The 20,778-nt window shown below is 41.1% G+C and overlaps 1 protein-coding gene across 1 annotated transcript in view; it reads left to right on the top strand.

Moving 5' to 3' along the window:
• Positions 1-20,778, top strand: part of LOC124005323 (ubiquitin-associated and SH3 domain-containing protein B-like) — a 44,116-nt gene that overhangs the window by 11,419 nt on the left and 11,919 nt on the right. The window contains 3 exon segments of the mRNA XM_046314461.1: positions 18,134-18,187; positions 18,828-19,014; positions 19,303-19,501. Of these exon segments, the coding sequence (XP_046170417.1) occupies positions 18,134-18,187; positions 18,828-19,014; positions 19,303-19,501 (440 nt within the window).

Here is a 20,778-nt window from a genome sequence, read left to right as displayed (position 1 = left end):
ATTACAGTAAAATCATATTTCTGTTCTGTTGTCTTTATCAGTTTGTTGCACAAATAGCAAGTTGAGACCATTTGTCAGAGAGGAAGAAGTGATCTCATCTTTGTTGTGAGTGGTAGAGGGATGGGCTTGGGAGAAGGAGGATACCATGAGAACAAGTGGACATAAACACTCAAATGAAAAATACAAAAAACACTTGACTCTGAAAAAGGCATTTGGAGTATACATTTAAATTAATCACATTTATATACAGTGCATTCAGAAAATATTTAGACCTAGACTTTTTCCACGTTGTTACGTTACAGCCCTTTTTTTGTTATTTAACTAGGCAAGCCAGTTAAGAAGAAATTCTTATTTACAATGTATGCCCAGGAACAGTGGGTTAACTGCCTTGTTTAGGATCAGAACGACCTTGTCAGCTCGGGGATTCGATATAGCAACCTTTTGGTTACTGGCCCAATGCTCTAACCACTAGGCGACCTGTCGTTTCTAAAACTTCTTTCATTTAAAAATGGAGGCCACTATGGTCTTGGAACTTCAATGCTGCAGATTTTTATTTGGTACACTTCCCCAGATCTGTGCCTCGACACAATCCTGTCTCGGAGCTCTACGGACAATTCCTTCGACCTCATGGCTTAGTTTTTGGTCTGACATGCACTGTCAACTGTGGGCCCTTATACAGGTGTGTGCCTTTCCAAATCATGTCCAATCAAATGAATTTACCACAGGTGGACTCAAATCAAGTTGTAGCAACCTCAAGGTTGATCAATAGAAACAGGATCCACCGGATCTCGATTTCGAGTTCCATAGCAAAGGAATACTTTCTGAATGCACTCTTATCGCCCAGCCCTAGCCAAACGTCGTCTGGAGTGGTGTAAAGCTCACCTCCATTGAACTCTTGAGCAGTGGAAATGCGTTCTCTGGAGTGAGAAATCGCGCTTCACCAGCTGGCAGTCTAACGGACAAATCGGGGTTTGGCAGATTCCAGGAGAACTCTACGTGCCCCAATGCATAGTGCCAACTATAAAGTTTGGGGGAGGAGGAATAATGGTCTGGGGCTGTTTTTCATGGGTCGGGCTAGGCCCCTTAGTTCCAGAGAAAGGAAATCTTAACACTACAGCATCCAATGACATTCTAGACGATTCTGTGCTTGCAACAGTTTGGGGAAGGCCTTTTCTTGTTTCAGCATGACATTGCCCCCGTGCACAAAACGAGGTCCATACAGAGATGGTTTGTCGAGATTGGTTTGGAGAACTTGACTGGCCTGCACAGAGCCCTGACCTCAACTCAATTGAAAGCCTTTGGGATGATTTGGGATGCCGACTGAGTGCCAGGCCTAATCGCCCAACCTCACTAATGCCCTTGTGGCTGAATCGAAGCAAATCCCTATATTAATGCCCATGTTTTTGTAATGAGATGTTCGACGAGCGGGTGTCCACATACCTCTGGTCATGTAGTGTATGTCACATGGGTAATCAATCTTTGGCAATATGCAGGCATGGCATACCACTGTCCCTGGACAATTGCTCTGACATGCAATACTTTTATTTTTTAGTAACAGCCCTATGTTACTGTCTTATTATTGTGATACTACAATGTGGTTACTGTGTAATTACGCCCAGAGATGTAGTAAAGTCACTAAACCTAGAGCCCTTATCAAGTCACGAGTCCCTGTGCTCAAGTCTGAGTCACTGAGTCCACATGAACTCAAAAATAACATTATTTGGTCAGTACATTGTTTGCTATCCATTTTCCTGTCTTTCTGTGCCACCAAATGTTTACATATAGGCTATTGGTAATGTTACCAGGTCCAAGTTCAGCTGCAATACGTTGCAGATAGAAATCCCATGAATTGAGTGACGTTATTCCTTATTCAACATGTCAGAGGCAGGTTTGTTCTACATAGAAATGTTTTCTAAACGTTACAAAACATTGTATCGTGCTGAACGCACTCCAGATTGTTAGCTATAACTAGCTGATGAGGTAACGGAATTGAACAAGGTCTCAACAAATGGTTAACGGTCCATAAGTAGCCGAGTTTTACAACGACCTGCGATATGTTTCATGAAAGTATTAATGCAGCCCTCCAATACACTGATGGAAAGATACGTATAGCCGGTCTTATCGGGCCAAACTTTTGAACAGCAATGGCTAGAATCAAGCTGTTTTCTCTGAGGAAAAGAGGGGGACGCAGCTAGTACGTTGGCTACACAACCTGTCTCTGAAATGCAGTGGGTGAAAGTGGGAGGGTTGAGCGTGACTACAAATTCAACATTCTATACTCAAGGGAGCGAAACGTAGCTAGGCTGTTTTACCGTTAAACTTAATTCTGCCATTGTTTTTAATTTCATAAAGCAGCTAGTGTTTCACAACTGGGGAAAGGGTATCTAACTAGAACGCTGGTGATGACTGTTTAGCTATGGGAAAGCAAGCGTCGCCTGGGCCACACGTGTAATCGGAGGCGGCGCTGGAGCGGAGCCTGTCTGCCCACACTCATCTCGTGCTCTCCCGCAGTGCACCAGCTGATGTAGGCTAGGCTGTATGTGCCGGATTTGGCGCATCCTAACTGCTGGACAGGATTTCGTTTTGCATCTGCGCTTTTATTATTAGTTGTGTTTATCACTGAAAAGCTCTAATCTCTCCAACTCGTAACCAGTCCATTTAGTAGTCAGATTTTAGTCAGATGTTTTAGTCAACTGGAAATATATTTTTTTCTGAGTCTAGTCCGTTAGTCTCGTCAGTTGCCACTGAAAAAAATTAATGTTTGAATATTCAAATCACATGTTATTTTATTAGTCACATGCGCCGAATACAACAGGTGTAGGTGACCTTACAGTGAAATGTTTACTTACGAGCCCCTAACCGAGAGTGCAGTTTAAAAAATATATTTTTGTTGATGAAATGAACAATATTTCAATGTTGCACACTATTGTAATAGGCGACTTGCACCATGCGAAGACAGAATTGCTGAGTTTGAAGGTAGGCCTTGATCATGACAAAATATCTGAGCCATTGTATTGTATTACTGGAGTGAAAGTAACATTCTTCAATGTCTTGACACTCGTTAGATCACTGTGACTTATTGTCACATGATGCAGGGAGGATGAATCGTTTCCTGTATAATGAGCACCATTTTTCTTCATGGTGGTTTTAAACAACATGTCTCTTCCAACCAAGCCTCTTTTTTTTTTTTTTTTTTGCTTATCTCCTCCCTAAACCGAGAACTTCAGTCTCTTACTGTGGTCACTGAATAATGCGGAGAGTAAAAATAGATCTCTTTTGAAATGCTCTCCTACTCTACCAAACCAACGTACACCTTTGCCTCTTTTTATTAATTCATATTCTGATTAGAGAAGCAAATATACACACACTCACAAATACACATGTATGCATACTAATGCACACACGTATTCTCCACCCATGCTGCCAGGGCAGGCTCTGTCTCTCGTTTGTCCACCAAGAGGAAGTGGGCTGTTTGAGGAAGTGGTTTGTGACCTTTACAGAATCAAAGTGCTGAGAGCGAGAGAGTTTAGTTTATTAGGATCTCCATTAACTACTGCACATGCAGCAGCTGCTATTCCTGGGGTCTGTGTAAAACTTACACATACATGACAGAACAGAACAGTAATAGACCAGAACAACAGGATATTACATGTAATTACATTTAAAATAAGTTGTGTGTACAGTTGAAGTCGGAAATTTACATACACCTTATGCATTTAAACTCAGTTTTTCACAATTCCAGATATTTAATCCTAGTAAAAATTCAATTTTAGGTCAGTTAGGATCCCCACTTTATTTTAAGAATGTGAAATGCCAGAATAACAGTAGAGATTTAATTCAGCTTTTCTTTCATCACATTCCCAGTGAGTAAGAATTTTGCATACACTCAATTAGAATTTGGTAGCATTGCCTTTAAATAATTTCATTTGGGTCAAATATTTCGGGTAGCCTTCCACAATCTTCCCACATTAAGTTGGGTGAATTTTTACCCATTCCTCCTGACAGAGCTGGTGTAACTGAGTCAGGTTTATAGGCCTCCTTACTCGCACACGCTTTTTCAGTTTTGCCCACAACTTTTCTATGGGATTGAGGTCAGGGCTTTGTGATGGCCACTCCAATACCTCGACTTTGTTGTCCTTAAGCCATTTTGCCACAACTTTGGAAGTATGATTGGGGTCATTGTCCATTTGGAAGACCTATTTGCGACCAAGCTTGAACTTCCTGACTGATGTCTTGAGATTTTGCTTCAATATATCCACATAATTTACGTCATGATGCCATCTATTTTGTGAAGTGCACTAGTCCCTCCTTCAGCAAAGCACCCCCACAACAAGATGCTGCCACCCCCCGTGCTTCATGGTTGGGATGTTGCTCTTCGGCTTGCAAGCCTCCCCATTTTTTTCCTCAAAACATAATGGTCATTATGGCCAAACAGTTCTATTTTTGTTTCATCAGACCAGAGAATTTCGCCAAAAAGTACGATCTTTGTCCCCATGTGCAGTTGAAAACTGTAGTCTGGCTTTTTATGGTGGTTTTGGAGCAGTGGCTTCTTCCTTGCTCCGTGGCCTTTCAGGTTATGTCGATATATGACTTGTTTTACTGTGGATATAGATACTTTTGTACCGGTTTCCTACAGAATCTTCACATGGTCCTTTGCTGTTCTGGGATTGATTTGCACTTTTCGCACTAAAGTATGTTCATCTCTAGGAGACAAAACGCGTCTCCTTCCTGAGCGGTATGACAGCTGCGTGGTCCCATGGTATTTATACTTGCGTACTATTGTTTGTAGATGAACGTGGTACCTTGAAGGGTTTGGAAATTGCTCCCAAGGATGACCCAGACTTGTGGAGGTCTACCATTTTTTTCTGAGGTCTTAGCTGATTTCTTTTGATTTTCCCATAATGTCAAGCACAGAGGCACTGAGTTTGAAGGTAGGCCTTGAAATACATCCACAGGTAAACCTCCAATTGACTCAATATGTCAAGTAGCCTATCAGAAGCTTCTAAAGCCATTAAATTTTGGGGAATTTTCCAAGCTTTTTAAAGGCACAGTGAACTTCTGACCCACTGGAGTTGTGATACAGTGAATTATAAGTGAAATCTGTCTGTAAACAATTGTTGGAAAAATGACTTGTCATGCACAAAGTAGATGTCCTAACCAACTTGCCAAAACTCTAGTTTGTTAACAAGAAATTTGTGGAGTGGTTGGAAAAACAAGTTTTAATGACTGTATGGAAACAGTGTGTACATGCATACATACAGTACCAGTCAAAAGTTTGGACACCTACTACTTATTCAAGTGTTTTTCTCTATTTTTACTATTTTCTACATTGTAGAATAATAGTGGAGACATCAAAGCTATGAAATAACACATGGAATCATGTGGTAACCAAAAAAGTGTTAAACAAATCAAAATATATTTTATATTGATTCCTCAAAGTAGCTACCCATTGCCTTGTTGACAGCTTTGCGCACTAAGTTTATCGATAGCCTAGCATAGCATTATGTACACTTAGCACAGGAAGCTTGGTCACGAATCAGAAAAGCAATCAAATTAATTGTCTACCTTTGAGCTTCGGATGTTTTCACACATGAGACTCCCAGTTAGACAGCAAATGTTCCTTTTGTTCCATAAAGATATTTTTTATATCCAAATACCTCCATTAGTTTGATCCTTTATGTCTAGGAATCCACCGAAAATAGCGGTCATGACAACGCAGACAAAAATTCCAAATTATATCTACAAACATGGCAAACGTTTTTTTAATCAATCCTCAAGGTGTTTTTCAAATATCTATTCGATAATATATCAACCGGGACAGTTGGCTTTTCACTAGGACCGGGAGGAAAAATGGCTACCTCTCTTTTTTGCTCAATCACAGAGCCAACAGACCACTTACGTAATGTGGATGTTTACGCTCATTCTTCAAAATAAAGGCCTGAAACTACGTCTAAAGGCTGTAGACACATTAGGGAAGCCACAGAAAAGGGAATATGGTTGATATCCCTTTCAATGGGCAATAGGGATCGAAAGAAAGACAGGGGTTTCAAAATAAGAGTCACTTCCTGGTTGGATTTTTCTCAGGATCTCTCCTGCAATATCAGTTCTGTTATACTCACAGACAATATTTTTTACAGTTTTGGAAACTTTAGTTTTCTATCCTAAGCTGTCAATTATATGCATATTCTAGCATCCGGTCCTGAGAAATAGGCAGTTTACTTTGGGAATGTTATTTTTCCAAAAATAACAATAGTGCCCCCTAGCTTCAAGAGGTTATAATATAAGTTTCATGGACTCAATAATCGTGTTTAACATTATTATTTTATTTTTGACTACCTCGTCTCTTTACCCCACACATACATACAATTATCTGTAAGGTCCCTCAGTCGAACATTGATTTTCAAACGAAGATTCAACCAGAAAGACCAGGGAGGTTTTCCAATGCCTCGCAAAGAAGGGCACCTATTGGTAGATGGGTAAAGAAAAACATTAATTGAAAATCTTTTTGATCATGGTGAAGTTAATTACACTTTGGATGGAGTATCAATACACCCAGTCACTACAAAGGTACAGGCGTCCTTCCTAAGTCAGGTGCCGGAGAGGACAGAAAACAGAAACAACAGATTGTGAAATATGTCAAGGGCTATGAACACTTTCTGATGGCACTGTATGTATCTAATCTGAATTCGGCATGAGAAAATGAGTGAAGTCTAATATGAATATTTTTGTAATATGAATATTTTTTTTATTTTTAAATATGAATATTTTTTAATTTTTTAAATATGAATATTTTTTAATTTTTTAAATATGAATATTTTTTAATTTTTTAAATATGAATATTTTTTAATTTTTTAAATATTTTGTAAATATATTTTTTAAATGTCTTATTTTCCTCAATTGACAGTGTCAACCAAACAGATGAACATCCTGACTTGTTTGCCACTTTTTTTTCCATTTCTTTTTCATATCTTTGAACCATACAATTTTTTCAATTCATCACCGATCCAGTGGGCTCTGACACTTTCTTAACAGGTGCATGCTTGTCAACAATTAGCAAGAATAATTTTACAAATACTCCGTGCTTCATCTGGATTCTCCTCCTTATACACATCAGACTAACATACATTTTGTTTTAAATTTTCAACAAAGAGTCCTGAGAAACTTGATGATCTCTTTATCAATAACTATAAGCCCTGCCTTTGGTACTTTGTGGCAATAACAAGGAAAGCCAATGTTATGGTCACTACAGTCAATGGGATCTGATATTGCATTGAAGATATGATCACTAGAAGTGAACGTCACAGATCCAACACTATTGGTATAAAGTACACTCTAGCAAAGACTCTCCCTCTCTCCTGTTATTGTTTCCTTTTTCTAAAAGCTTTGTAGTTGCATTCTAGGGACATCCAGTAGAGATGTTTACCACATTGCTAGATGTAGCCTACAAGCAAATGGGTATATTGATGTTCTTTTTGTTTGTGTGGGGGTGGGGGGGGTTACTGTCTGTCTGCAGAATAGCTCGCTGATGCTCTGTACTGTGTGCATTCAGCAATCAGGCCCCCAGAGACAAACATGCATGGTGGACAGATTCAGATCAGCAGGAATAGATGGAATTCTTTAGAATTCCAAAATAAGTATGGTTTGATTGCTGACAAGTCTATACTGTATGTACTGAGTTGGAAAGTTGTAGTGTCATTGGTAATATACTGTAGCTTAAAGCCATACACAAGGACTAGACCACAATCAAAATGAGAGGTTTTAAAACATTTTTTTGTTTTGGATGTGTTTGTGTGTGTGGGGTGGGGGGGGGGTGATGCCTTCATGCATTTGTAACCTGATCTGAGCCACTGAGGACAGACTTTGAGAGGAGATATTTGTATTGATTACTCTGGCTCTTCTGTGTCAACTAAAAGTGAATACAAAAAGACTAGTGTTTACTGTTTCTGTGGACTCAGCATCTCATGCATTATGCAACAGAGGGGAAAACTTATCCAAATAGCTACACTGACATCAGCATATTTGGTTATTAATGGTGTTTTTTTTGTGTCCCTTGCAAAGCTAACCAGTCTTTTGAAGTTGTGCTACGTCAGTAAAGGGCTACAATATTTCCACAGTTTGACAATTAGGTTAGTCTTGCGGATGTACCGCGGCGGGTGTGGCTTGAAGCATTGAGTGACATATTTCAAGAGCAGAGGCCATGCTGACAAGCGTTTCACAACCCAACCACATTCCGTTTTTTTCAAATGGTCGTTCAGTACAGCACCGTTTCCCTTCAAAAGAAACGTGCCAGAACTAAAAAATTGTACTGAACACAGCCCTGGTTAAACCTGACTGTACTACTCGCTCACCACCTAAGTACAGTGTTCAGTCTGGTCTACCCAGGCTAGAGTAGAATAGGGAGGACCTGATGGATTAAATGTTGCTGGTACCTTGAGCTTGACTCTGCTTTCTGTGTGACAGATGTTAGGCTATGGGTTATGTCCCAAATTACACCCTACTCCTTTATTTCATTCCCTTTCTCTCCAGAGCCACCAGAGAAATATGGTTATGTCCTAAATGACACCCCATCACCTATTTAGTGCACTACTTTTGAACAGGGCCCTTTTTTAAGGGTTCTGGTCAAAAGTAGGGCACTATATAGGCGATGGGGTGTCATTTAGGACATTCACATATCTCTCTGGAGAGAAAGGGAATGAAATAAAGAACACACACCCTTTTAGATGAGGTGGTGCTGACTAACGGATAAGAAACTATACCAATGAAAAAGAAAGTTGCGCACTCGTCTATCCTTGCTGTATAGTGTTCTGCCTGGAGACTCCCAATGTTAGTCGGACTAGTAGTTGCTTTTACATTCCCATGTGAGCTTGTTCTTTTCTTTCTTCCGTTTTTACGTACCGAATAAAATATCTCATGTTCAGTGTGTTTCCATCGCATTATCAACTCTACCGATTTTAGTTTTGTCAAATAGCGTTGCGTTAAATAGAAAATGTGCCTACTCTGGTCTTGGCACGTGTCCTCTAGCCAACAGCTCGCAGGCTGTGCGGGTAGGCTATCCTACATGAGTTTATTATGGGATATTTTTGTCAAGCATCGATCATGTCACCAGAATAAGACCCTCAATATTTATTGTCAAGGAACATCAAGCTCATCACTGTGCACTTTCACCAACCTGTGAAGTTCATCATTTATTTAATCTGTGACTCCAAGTTTCCTTCGATATGATTATTATATCAATATTTGCACATAGATGTTTCCACCGCCATTTCTCGCATAATACATTTTACAGACACAGATCACACTTTGTACCGAAACTTCCTGTTTCCATCACAGCTGTTGTGATTTAAAAAAGTTTTATACGGTATGACTTAACTCTCATAACTGTGGATGGAAATGTGTTTTTTCTTTTATCTCTTTCGCTCTGTCTCTATATTTAATGGTGTCACCCACCGCTATCTCTACCCTGAATGACCACATGGTCCTCTATCCTCTTTTAAAAAATGTAAAAAGTTTTTTTATGAAGTGAGTGATTGTGTGAGACACTGGCAGAGGGGTTCATCATACTGTTGGCTTTGTAGAGACTATGGTCTGAGGGAAACACTGACACTGAATGGAAAGAGTTAAGGCCTAGTTTTTAACCACAATCAATTAATTCACCATACCAGAGACCAGGGGCTGTATTCAGAGTAAGAGTGCTGATCAGGGATCCTTTTTGCCTTTTAGATGATTATGAATAAGATCACATGGACAGGAGGGAGACCTGATCCTAAATTGGCACTCATATTCTGAGCGGCTTTATGAATACTGGCCCTGGATAACAAAGATATCTTACACAACCAATTAGTGGGCTGAGCTTTTTTGTTGGGTTCAGAAGATGTTTGAGCAGCTCGCAGTCAATACAGCACAGAATGGGCTTTGTGTGGTTTAAGCACAGAGGATCAGCATGCCTAACTCTCTTCCGTCTCCCTCCTGTTGTCTTCCATATCCTCCCCCCCCCCTCTCTATCCTTTGTCTTAGAACTCTCTCTTCCTCCCTCTCTTCTCTTCCCCCACTGCTCTGCCTACCTCTGCACATTTACAGCGAGGTGTGCCATCACTCCTCCCTGAGTGAGTAGGGATATGTAGTGAGTCTCATTGAGACTGATCGGCGCTGGAGATGATGCATTTACGGCACAACTGAGCACAGGGACTGAGACATAGGCTCTGTCCCAAATGGCCACCTATTCTCTACATAGTGCACTACATTGACCAGGGCCCATAGGGTGCACTGTAAAGTAGTACACTATGTAGGTTATAGGGTGCCATTTCGGAAACATACAGAATGTTGTTCTTCATCCTTTTTAAAAAAACATATTCTCTTCTGAATGGTCATCCAACAGGAATTCAGTAACTGCTGTTGAAAAAAGGCCCTAAGGTTGGAGAGGATGAGGAAGTGTTTTCTTATTCTGTGTGGTTCAGTTCAAACACAGGCTGATGATGTATGAGGATCAGGTTCGTGAAGCCTTATCTCAGCTGTCTAATGGTGAGTCAGAAGCCAGGCCAGATACAGGGAAGAACACTTCCTCTGTTGATAGTTTTGGAGGTGCAGTTGATTTGTGTGTTGTGGATGAGGAGTTTTCTCTGCACGGTCAGTGTGATAAGTGGTGAGTGATGTGTGCACACTAGCAGCTTTGTAAACAGGAAATGTGAATTTCCCCATAGAGGCTGAGTCGGGGAGGGGCCAGGGGGAGCTGTAGTTCAGATACTGAAAGGGGATGCAACCAGATGAGTGTGTTTTTAGGTTGTGTGAGTAAACGGAGCTCCCTCAAGTGTTTCCTAAATGTTGTACTCGCTCAAATATCTCCTCTTCTATCACCAAGCAGTTAGTCCTCCCGTTTGACCCTGTTGTGTGATTTTATTCAAAAACAAAAACATACATTCACTACGGCTATGCAACGTGTCTATTCAGACAAATCCACACTCCCTTTCACCACACCACTACTATGATTGTACATTATCAGAGTGCACTCCAACCTTTTTATCCCTTGCTTGCCTTGAACAGGAAATGCAGTTTATAAATAAATCATTGAGTTCCTGCTTAGAACCGAGGAGGGGCGGGGTGGACGAGGAGAGGAGAGGGGCTAGGGACTAGAGCCTGGAATTGCCAGGGACCTCACAATATGATATCACAATGCTTAAATGCAGATACTATTTGTATTGCGACTCTCTATATGTATTGCGATTCGATGTTGCAAACATTTCGCTGACCGTATGTCGGCTCCAGAAGGACGAGCCATGAGAAAATGAGTTTTGATCAGTCATGGAAATAAGAGCGCAAAAAAAATTGCCTCCCTATTTCAAAACAAGATGGAGATCTAGCTAATGAAGGAAAAATACTGGAGATTTGGTGCAGGTACAGCCAACTAGAGCAAAAATGACAGTATGTTGCGACATTGTCAATATGATATAATGTATTATAATATCATCAAAGTGAAATACTGATATGTAACTATAGATTTTTTTCTTCCCTCCCATCACTGTTAGGGACTAGAGGAGTAGTGAGGGGTGGAGTTAATAACTCCAGACCTGGCCAGCACACACACACTGGAGAACGTGACAAGCTAGCATTTTAACAGGTGTGTGTGTGTGTTATATTACAGTGTTCTAGTCTCCCCTGAATGAGTTAAACTCTCTCACACCTAATCCTCATGAGATGATAAGCTTCAAAGTATTTTAGTCTGTGTCGCTGTAAGTGTCACTTACATAGATTTAGCTACTTTATAATAACCACATTGGGGTGTCTTCCATAGAATGCTGTACTGAGAATGTTAGAATATCGAGAAAACGAGTTCTAACACACTTCATTTGATTGTGTGCCAAATGTTTTATGTGAGGGCAGTGTCCTTGTTATTGGTGTCACTCGGTCACCTCTGGGTATATCTCCTGCAGAAATAGGAAATCGATCTGTTCTGAACAAAAACATAAACGCAACATGCAACAATTTCAAAGATTTTATTGAGTTAGTTCATATAAGGAAATCGGTCAACTGAAGTAAATTCATTATCCCCTAATCTATGGATTATGGATCTCACATGACTGAGAATACAGATATGCATCTGTTAGTCGCAGATACCTTAAAAAAAAAAAGTAAGAGCGTGGATCAGAAAACCAGTCAGACCATTTGCCTCATACAGCGTGACATGTCTCTCGCATGGAATTGATCAGGCTGTTGATTGGACTGTTTACCTACTCCTCTTCAATGGCTGTGCGAAGTTGCTGGATATTGGCAGTAACTGGAACAAGCTGACGTACACGTTGATCCAGAGCATCCCAAACATGCTCAATGGGTGACATGTCTGAGGATGCAGGCCATGGAAGAACTGGGACATTTTCATCTTCCAGGAATTGTGTACAGATCCTTGTGAAATGGGGCCATGCATTATCATGCTGAAACATGAGATGATGGCTGTGGATGAATGGTACGAAAATGGGCCTCGGGATCTCTTCACGGTATCTGTCCATTTAAAATTGCCATCAATACAATGCAATTGTGTTCAGCGTCCGTATCTTACGCCTGCCCATACCATAACCCCACTGCCACCATGTGGTACTCTGTTCACAACGTTGACATCAGCAAACTGCTCGCCCACACGACGCCATACACATGGTCTGCAATTGTGAGGCCAGTTGGACATACTTCTAAATTCTCTAAAACGACAGAGGCGGCTTATGGTAGAGAAAATAACATTAAATTATTTGGCAACAGCTCTGGTGGTCATTCCTACAGTCAGCATGTCAGTTGCTTGCTCCCTCAACTTGATACATCTGTGGCATTGTATTATGTGACAAAACTGCACATTTTAGTGGCCTTTTGTCTCTAGGTGCACATTATGTAATGATAATGCTGTTTAATCAGCTTCTTAATATGCCACATGGGGTCAGGTTGATGGATTATCTTTGCAAAGGAGAAATGCTTACTAACAGGTATGTAAACAAATGTGTACAAACAATTTGAGAAATAAGCTTTTTGTGAGTATGGAAAATTAATGGGATTTCAGCTCATGAAACATGGCAGCAACACTTTACATGTTGCGTTTTATTTATTTTGTTCAGCGTAGTTTCTCCCTTGAATAAAGGTGGAATATACTGTATGTGTGTGTTCGAAAGTGCTTGTGTGTAGGCCTATGCTTCCATGTGTCTCCCTCACTACATGTGGGCAATTCCATGGTAATGGAATTGTGCTGAAACTCATATTTTTCACTTAAAAATAAATTTCCAAATTTAATAAACCATACAAATCGATGCACTGAACATTTGACAAAAACAAATTTTTACTGAAGATGCAAAGTTTGGTAACAGAATTTCGGTAAAATGTACCTCAGTTTTTATTTAACTAGGCAAATTAGTTCAGAACAAATTCTTATTTACAATGACGGCCTACCCTGGCCAAATCCTCCCCTAACCCGGATGACGCTTGGCCAATTGTGCGCCGCCGTATGGGACTCCCGATCGAACCAGGGTCTGTAGTGACGCCTCTAGCACTGCGATGCAGTGTATATATTTTTTTAATGCCGTGTTTGACATGATTACCAACAGACTGACCAGCTCAAATAGACAGAAGCTTGTCTATATGGCAGACCAATCCAAACTCCTCTCACAGCATGTCCAGCCCATTCATTATCTCAGCCAATCATGGCTAGTGGGAAGGTTGCTGTCTCTTTCTGTGGTTTAACCAACAAGGCTTGTAATTTTACAATTTGTATTCATATTTACAGATGGCACACAAGTTCATTATTAAGGCACTTGAAAGTTCACATATTCCAGAAAGCATTTCTGCCCCAAAACACGTTTTGCCAAAAAAAAAAAAATGTAATGGCTCTCCTGTGAAGTCGTGACTAGCGACATATGCCTAGTTTCCTGAAATTGGTCACATTTGAAGAATCTAACATAAAATATATTTTGATTTGTTTAACACGTTTTTGGTTACTACATGATCCCATATGTGTTTCATAGTTTTGATGTCTTCACTATTATTCTACAATGTAGAAAATAGTAAAAAATAAAGACCCTTGAATGAGAAGGTGTTCTTAAACTTTTGACTGGTAGTGTATATATGAATTACTTTTGCAAAATATTTCACACCCAATTTTACATGCTCCTTTGAACTTCATATGTTGGTGCTCATGGGTAATTTTACATGCTCCTTTGAACTTCATATGTTGGTGCTCATGGGTAATTTTACATGCTCCTTTGAACTTCATATGTTGGTGCTCATGGGTAATTTTACATGGAAATGACCGTATGTCTGTGTTTTCTCTACGTGACTGTATGAGCCATCTGGTGAGGTAATCAGGACTTTTTTGTCCTAGCATGCATTGCGGCAGCAGCAGCCAGGGCAGGCAGGCACACTGCTCTGTCGGCAGGCTTTCTCTCTGTGGGGATGGCTAGTGTAAAAATAGCTCACCGACTGTGAACACCAGAGTGGCACGACATTCACTGTTAGCTTCTCACTCTGAGGTCTGGTCACACAGTGGTGATAGTGGAGTCTTTGGATGTGTCCCAAATGGCACCTGATTCCCTATATGGGGCACTGCTTCATGACCCTGGTCAACACTAGTGTACTATACATGGAAAAGGGGTCCATTTGAGATGCAGGCTCTGTTTCCATTATGAATCATTCACACACAGATGGTGGTGAGCCAAGACACACACACACACACACACACACACACACACACACACACACACACACACACACACAGTGAGTATAGTCATATTCGCGATGGTTGGTTGGTTGCTTGTGTCTTGGATAGTTTATATACTGCTAACAAAAATGTAATAGTAAGTGTTGTCTTTGACACTTATTTGCTTCCACCTCTTTATGAAGTGTTTCGTCTACACACTGAATTATCCTCAGGACATACTGTACACCCCAAACGGAGTCTGTGGAAGGGCCGAAAAATAGCCAAACATTCCAGCCACCCCTTCCATAGACTGTTCTCTCTCTGCTTCCGTCCGGCTGGCGGCAGCGGAGTATTAGGTCTCGGTACAACAGGCTCCGAGACGGCTCCCCCCCCCCCCCAAGCAATTGCATTTTTAAGCAGATAGACAATAGCTGCCTACCCCCACCAAGGACCATATGCTTCTGACTGACTAAATGCAAACTGTCTCAACTCGTACACATTAACACTCTTGCGCGCACACACACACAAAGTCACATACACACACACTTACCACCATGCCCACACCCACCACTTATGTTGCTGCTATATTTTTATTATAATTATTATTATGGAAAGGAGCTAAACACATGCAAAATCCTAGAGGACAACCTGGTTTAGTCTGCTTTCCATCAGACGCTGGGAGATTAATTCACCTTTTCAGCAGGAAAATAACCTAAAACACTAGGGCAAATCTACACTGGAGTTGTTTACCAAGAAGACGGTGAATGTCCCTGAGTGTCCGAGTTACAGTTCTGACTTGAATCTAAGAATACCTGCAAATGGTTGTCTAACAATGATAAACAACCAATTTGACAGAGCTTGAAGAATTTTGAAAAGCTTCATGGTCAAATGTTGCACAAGTCAGGTGTGGAACTTTCTTCGACGTACCCAGAAAGATTCACAGCTGTAATCGCTGCCAACGGTGCTTCTACAAAGTATTACCTCAGGGGTCTGAATGATGATGTAAATCTGTATTTCACTTTCAATACATTTGCAAACATTATTTCTAAAAACACAACTACTTGTGAAATAAGTCAAGGGGTATGAATAGTTTCTGAAGGCGTTGTATCTACCTCAACTACTCCAGTATGCACATTGTAAACGTGGTACTGGCACTGACGCTGTATATAGCTTACATCAACCTGTTATTTTTGTGTGACTTGTTTTTTAAAAATACTATTTTGATATAGAATGCTGCACTGTTTTGAAGCGCTTGCAAGTTAAGCATTTCACTGTTATTTTGCATGTGTGACAAATACAACTTCAAATTTAACTCCATTCACAGACAGATGGGGAGATCATGAGACATGCAAAGTAAGAGAGCCGAGTCACAAACAGGGTGATTGGTAGACTAGTCTTCTCAGTTGTTTCTATACTGCTAACAGAACTGGGGAAAAAAGACAGTATATTTTAGTCTGTGTGGTGCTTCCTTCAATGCTTGTTCCTCATTCACTGATGGTGATAGCAGAGTCACGAGTACTTTTCATAGTCTTTACTGCTAACGGAAATGAAATGCATACAGTTCATCAAATAACATTTTATTTGTCACATATACTTGTTTAGCAGATGTTATTGCGGGTGTAGCGAAATGCTTGTGCTTCTAGCTCCAACAGTAATATTTAACAAGTAATATCTAACAATAGACACAATCTAAAGTAAAGGAATGGAATTAAGAATGTATACATATGTGGACGAGCAATGTCAGAGCGGCATAGACTAAGATACTATAGAATATAGTGTATACATATGAGATGAGTAATGCAAAATATGAAAACATTATTAAAGTGACCAGTAAGTAGCCTGTGAAAGAGAAGCAGGAAGTGAAGTAACCTTGAGGAGAACCAGGAAAAGGAATCGATCAATGGCCCTCTTTGTGATTACATGAAACAAATGGTGTTCTATTGTCATCTGAAATAAACTAGGGCTTTTGCTATTCTCAGCTCGAGTTGGACACGGCGTGGTGTTGTATGTTGCGTCCGAACGTGTGTGACGGTGTGTAAAAGTTATCATCTGTGTCATTCACTTGAAGTGTTTATTCGTGTGTGTGTGTGTGTGTGTGTATATAGGTCCTTCACAGGTACAAATGACACATTGAGGACAGGCTGACTGGGGTGGGTGTGAAACAATGTGACATAGAACAGTGTCACACTGAGAGGGAGTGTGTGTCAGTAAGAGTCCATCCACTTAACTCTGTCCATGTGGCTCACAGTTAATTACCATCCCCAGTGCCGTAGTCAGTGGGGATTCTGGGTAATGAAGTCCTCCGAGTTGTAGTCCAGTTGTCAGTTTGTATTCTGGGTTAATATGTAGTCCTTTGAGTTATGTGGCAGCTGGCACTGCCTGGCACAGTCTCTGATCATCATAGCAGGTATTCTAGTCCCTACAGAGTTACTGTGAGTGTGAACATGTGATTTTAGAGGTTTTATAAAAAGACACTAATTATAATCTGAGAAGCTCTCATTAACTGTAATGTCATTAGCTCTTTCTCACTCAGAGTGAGTGATCCCATAGATATTAGCTGACTGGCTTTGGGAAATGGCACAGTTAGCTAGCTTTTTATACCGTAGCTTCATAGATGGTATCAAATATAGGTAATGTTTCTAATTGACCTCAGTGACTTTCTCCCCACTTTAGTTTTAGCTGATGTTTTTCTCATTTCCCAGCAGTAACTCATTTGCATTTTATTCACATATTCAATCATTTAATTTCCACAAGAAAAATACATCTGCAGCTGTTGCCTTTTATCACTGCGCACAATGACTCTTCTCTCTCTGACACGCATTGATATACATCGTCCATAAAGACACAAACATACATGTTGTCAAACGCTATAACTGTCTTACCCGCTCAATCTTGCCACGGAAAGTGTGTTATTGAAGCCTGTCTGTTAAGAGTTGTGTAAGGAGCTATTGATTACAGTCGACTTGAATATCATCCACTCCAACCGTGTGACGTGAGGACAGTGGCTTTGCTGATCTAAAGATGGTCAGTGGCTACAGTTTTTCTTAGTGACTAATAAAGTGTAAGAGGAACTAGCGTGTGACATCTCCTCCCTCCCTAGCGTGTGATAAGAATGAACACTGTAGCTTGTGTTTAGCATGCATTAGCAGTCATTTATTTAACCCTTAATAAGCCCTGTTTTCACATCTTCATTTAAACTCTCTCCAAAGCAAATGAACTGAAGTTGACTTTGCCGACTGTGGTTGTGCTGTATCATGACATTTAGAGCCATATAAAATGCAAACTATAGCCATATCTACTGCAAGGCCTCGCTGTGGTACAGTGCTGGGTACTGTGGTACAGGGATACATGGTAATAATACAAAACTCTTGAACAAGTTCCAATAAACTAAGTTCTAGTAAAACATCCTCTGGAAAAGACACTATTGATTTTGACACTCTGCTGATCATCTCTCTTGTCTTTCTCTTTCTGCAGGCTAAAAGCTCTGGTGTCTACGGGAGGCAAAAATGTGCAGGCAGCCTGTGATTGGTGGGTATTGAACACACACACACACACACACCCTTCTTTCTGACTTAATAGTGAAGGCCTGGTTAGAGGTGGTAATCATTCAAGCGGATCACTTTTAAGGACATCCGTCCATAGACTGTACGAGGACATCGCTGTAACTCTGTTACTGCAAACCCTGTTGCTAGCTGCTGGTGATGAAACAAACATGCACCACTCACTCACCTCACACTCTTTTTATTATTGCACAGTGCCACTTTATAAAATGGGAAAAATGTTTTTTGTTGTGAATGAATATACTGTAGAGTAATGAAATATACTGTAGTGTCAAGTGAAATGCTATTTTGACAGACACTTCATTATAAAGACATGACTCATGTTGTTGGTTGAGGGTGTAGCCCACATCCAGTTTCCTAGGCTCATATTTCAAAGGAATCTTTGTATGAATGCTGATCTAGGATCGGGCCCCCCACGCTCGTCCATATAGTCATATTCATTGTGACCTGAAATGCAAGACTGATCTTAAATCAGTGCTTCCACTCTGAGACTTTTTGAATTTGCCCCGTGTACTGACCCTCCCGCCATCCCTCCTCACCTCCCCTTCTCCTCACCTCCCCTTCTCCTCACCTCCCCTTCTCCTCACCTACCCTTATCCTCGCCCAAGGTTGTTCTCTCATGTGGACGACCCATTTCTGGACGACCCTCTCCCCAGGGAGTATGTGTTGTACCTGCGCCCCAGCGGCCCCCTGCTCCACCAGCTCAGCACTTTCTGGCAGCAGTCACGGGTCACCTGCGGCAAGAACAAAGCCCACAACATCTTCCCTCACATCACCCTCTGCCAGTTCTTCATGGTGAGTACTGCCCTGACCAATGGGGGACCCTTGTTTGTCTGTTTCAGGACAAACCGTGAGACTGTTTGTCGTCAGTACTGGCAGTGACTGCACATCTTGGCTGGGTTTCTTTGACCTGGATTCTTGGCATTGTTTTACTGTATGATGTGCCATGGTGCATGTATACGCTGCGAGCTGGTCGTTGCTCTGTATCTGTGCAATCTCTGTTATGCAGCACTGTGTACAGAGTTGCGTCTCTGTCTGTACTATACTGTACATGTAACTAACTCAGTCACCCTCTCTCTTCAGTGTGCGGACGGTAAGGTGGAGGCACTGAGTGAGGCCCTACAGGCTACAGTGGGGTCATGGAGGGGTCGTTTCCCTAACCCTCTCCCCCTGGAGCTCTACACCTCCTCCAACTTCATAGGCCTCTTTGTGGAGGAGCAGGTGGCAGAAGTGCTCAAGGACTTTGCCGCTGACTTTGCCACGGAGGCGGCTACTAAAGCAGGTATATTGGACTTATGTATTGGACAATACATTTTAAATGATACTGTCTGAGAAGCAGGTGTTTGGAGGATATACAACGGGTTACCAACATAGTCAAATAATGAAAATGGCGTGTCGGAACATGTGGAAGGATGAAACCATCTAGGGTTCCTACCCAAGCCGACTGGTCGTTAGTTCTATATCGTTTCGTTTGCCAGAGACACGACCCAATCGTTCAGTCTTTTTGTTCTGCATCTATGGACGCAACCCAATCGATCGTTCTAAATGTTCCATTACCATGCTGGCAACATTCTTATCCTTTCCTTGCTAGCTAGCCAACTACAGCTAAGTTAGTCACGTCAAACAGTGCAACCAGAAAAACAACATAGTATCTGCATTTGTTTAAGCTGTTTTCTAGTGTTATTTATGTGGCTACATCCATATCAATGGCCTAATGATGCGAGATTTCACCTGCCATAGACGATGTGTTCGAGAGCTAGCCAACAACACAGCTAACACAATCACTTCAAACTGAAGCTGGAAAGACTGCAAATTTAGCTGCACTTAATTTCGTTTTACCTGTTTTCTATAGATAGTTATTTTGTATACAGTACCAGTCAAAAGTTTGGACACACCTACTCATTCAAGGGTTTTTCTTTATTTTTACTATTTTCTACATTGAGAATAATAGTGAAGACATCAAACTATGAAATAACGCATATGGAATCATGTGGTAATCCAAAAAGTGTTAAACAAATCAAAATATTTTAGATTCTTCAAAGTAGCCACCCTTTGGCTTGATGACAGCTTTGGACACACATGGCATTAGCCAGTTTCATCTGGAATGCTTTTCCAACAGTATTGAAAGAGTTCCCACATGTGCTGAGCACTTGTTGGCTGCTTTTAATTTTTTTTTTTTTACCTTTATTTAACCAGGCAAGTCAGTTAAGAACAAATTCTTATTTTCAATGACGGCCTGGGAACAATGGGTTAACTGCCTGTTCAGGGGCAGAATGACAGATTTGTACCTTGTCAGCTCAGTGGTTTGAACTTGCAACCTTCCGGTTACTAGTCCAACGCTCTAACCACTAGGCTACCCTGCCGCCCCTTCACTCTGCGGTCTAACTCATCCAAAACCATCGCAATCGGGTTGAGGTCAGGTGATTGGGGAGGCCAGGTCATCTGGTGCAGCACTGCATCACTGTTCTTCTTGGTCAAATAGCCCTTACCAAATATCTCCAACCACCAACTTACCATCCTGAGACAAGGCCGAGTATAGCCCACAAAGATATCCCCCAC

This window comes from Oncorhynchus gorbuscha, linkage group LG02 (assembly GCF_021184085.1).
Source record: "Oncorhynchus gorbuscha isolate QuinsamMale2020 ecotype Even-year linkage group LG02, OgorEven_v1.0, whole genome shotgun sequence".
Taxonomy (NCBI): domain Eukaryota; kingdom Metazoa; phylum Chordata; class Actinopteri; order Salmoniformes; family Salmonidae; genus Oncorhynchus; species Oncorhynchus gorbuscha.
Note: the sequence above shows the minus strand (reverse complement) of the source record. Positions and strands in the feature narration are given on the sequence as shown.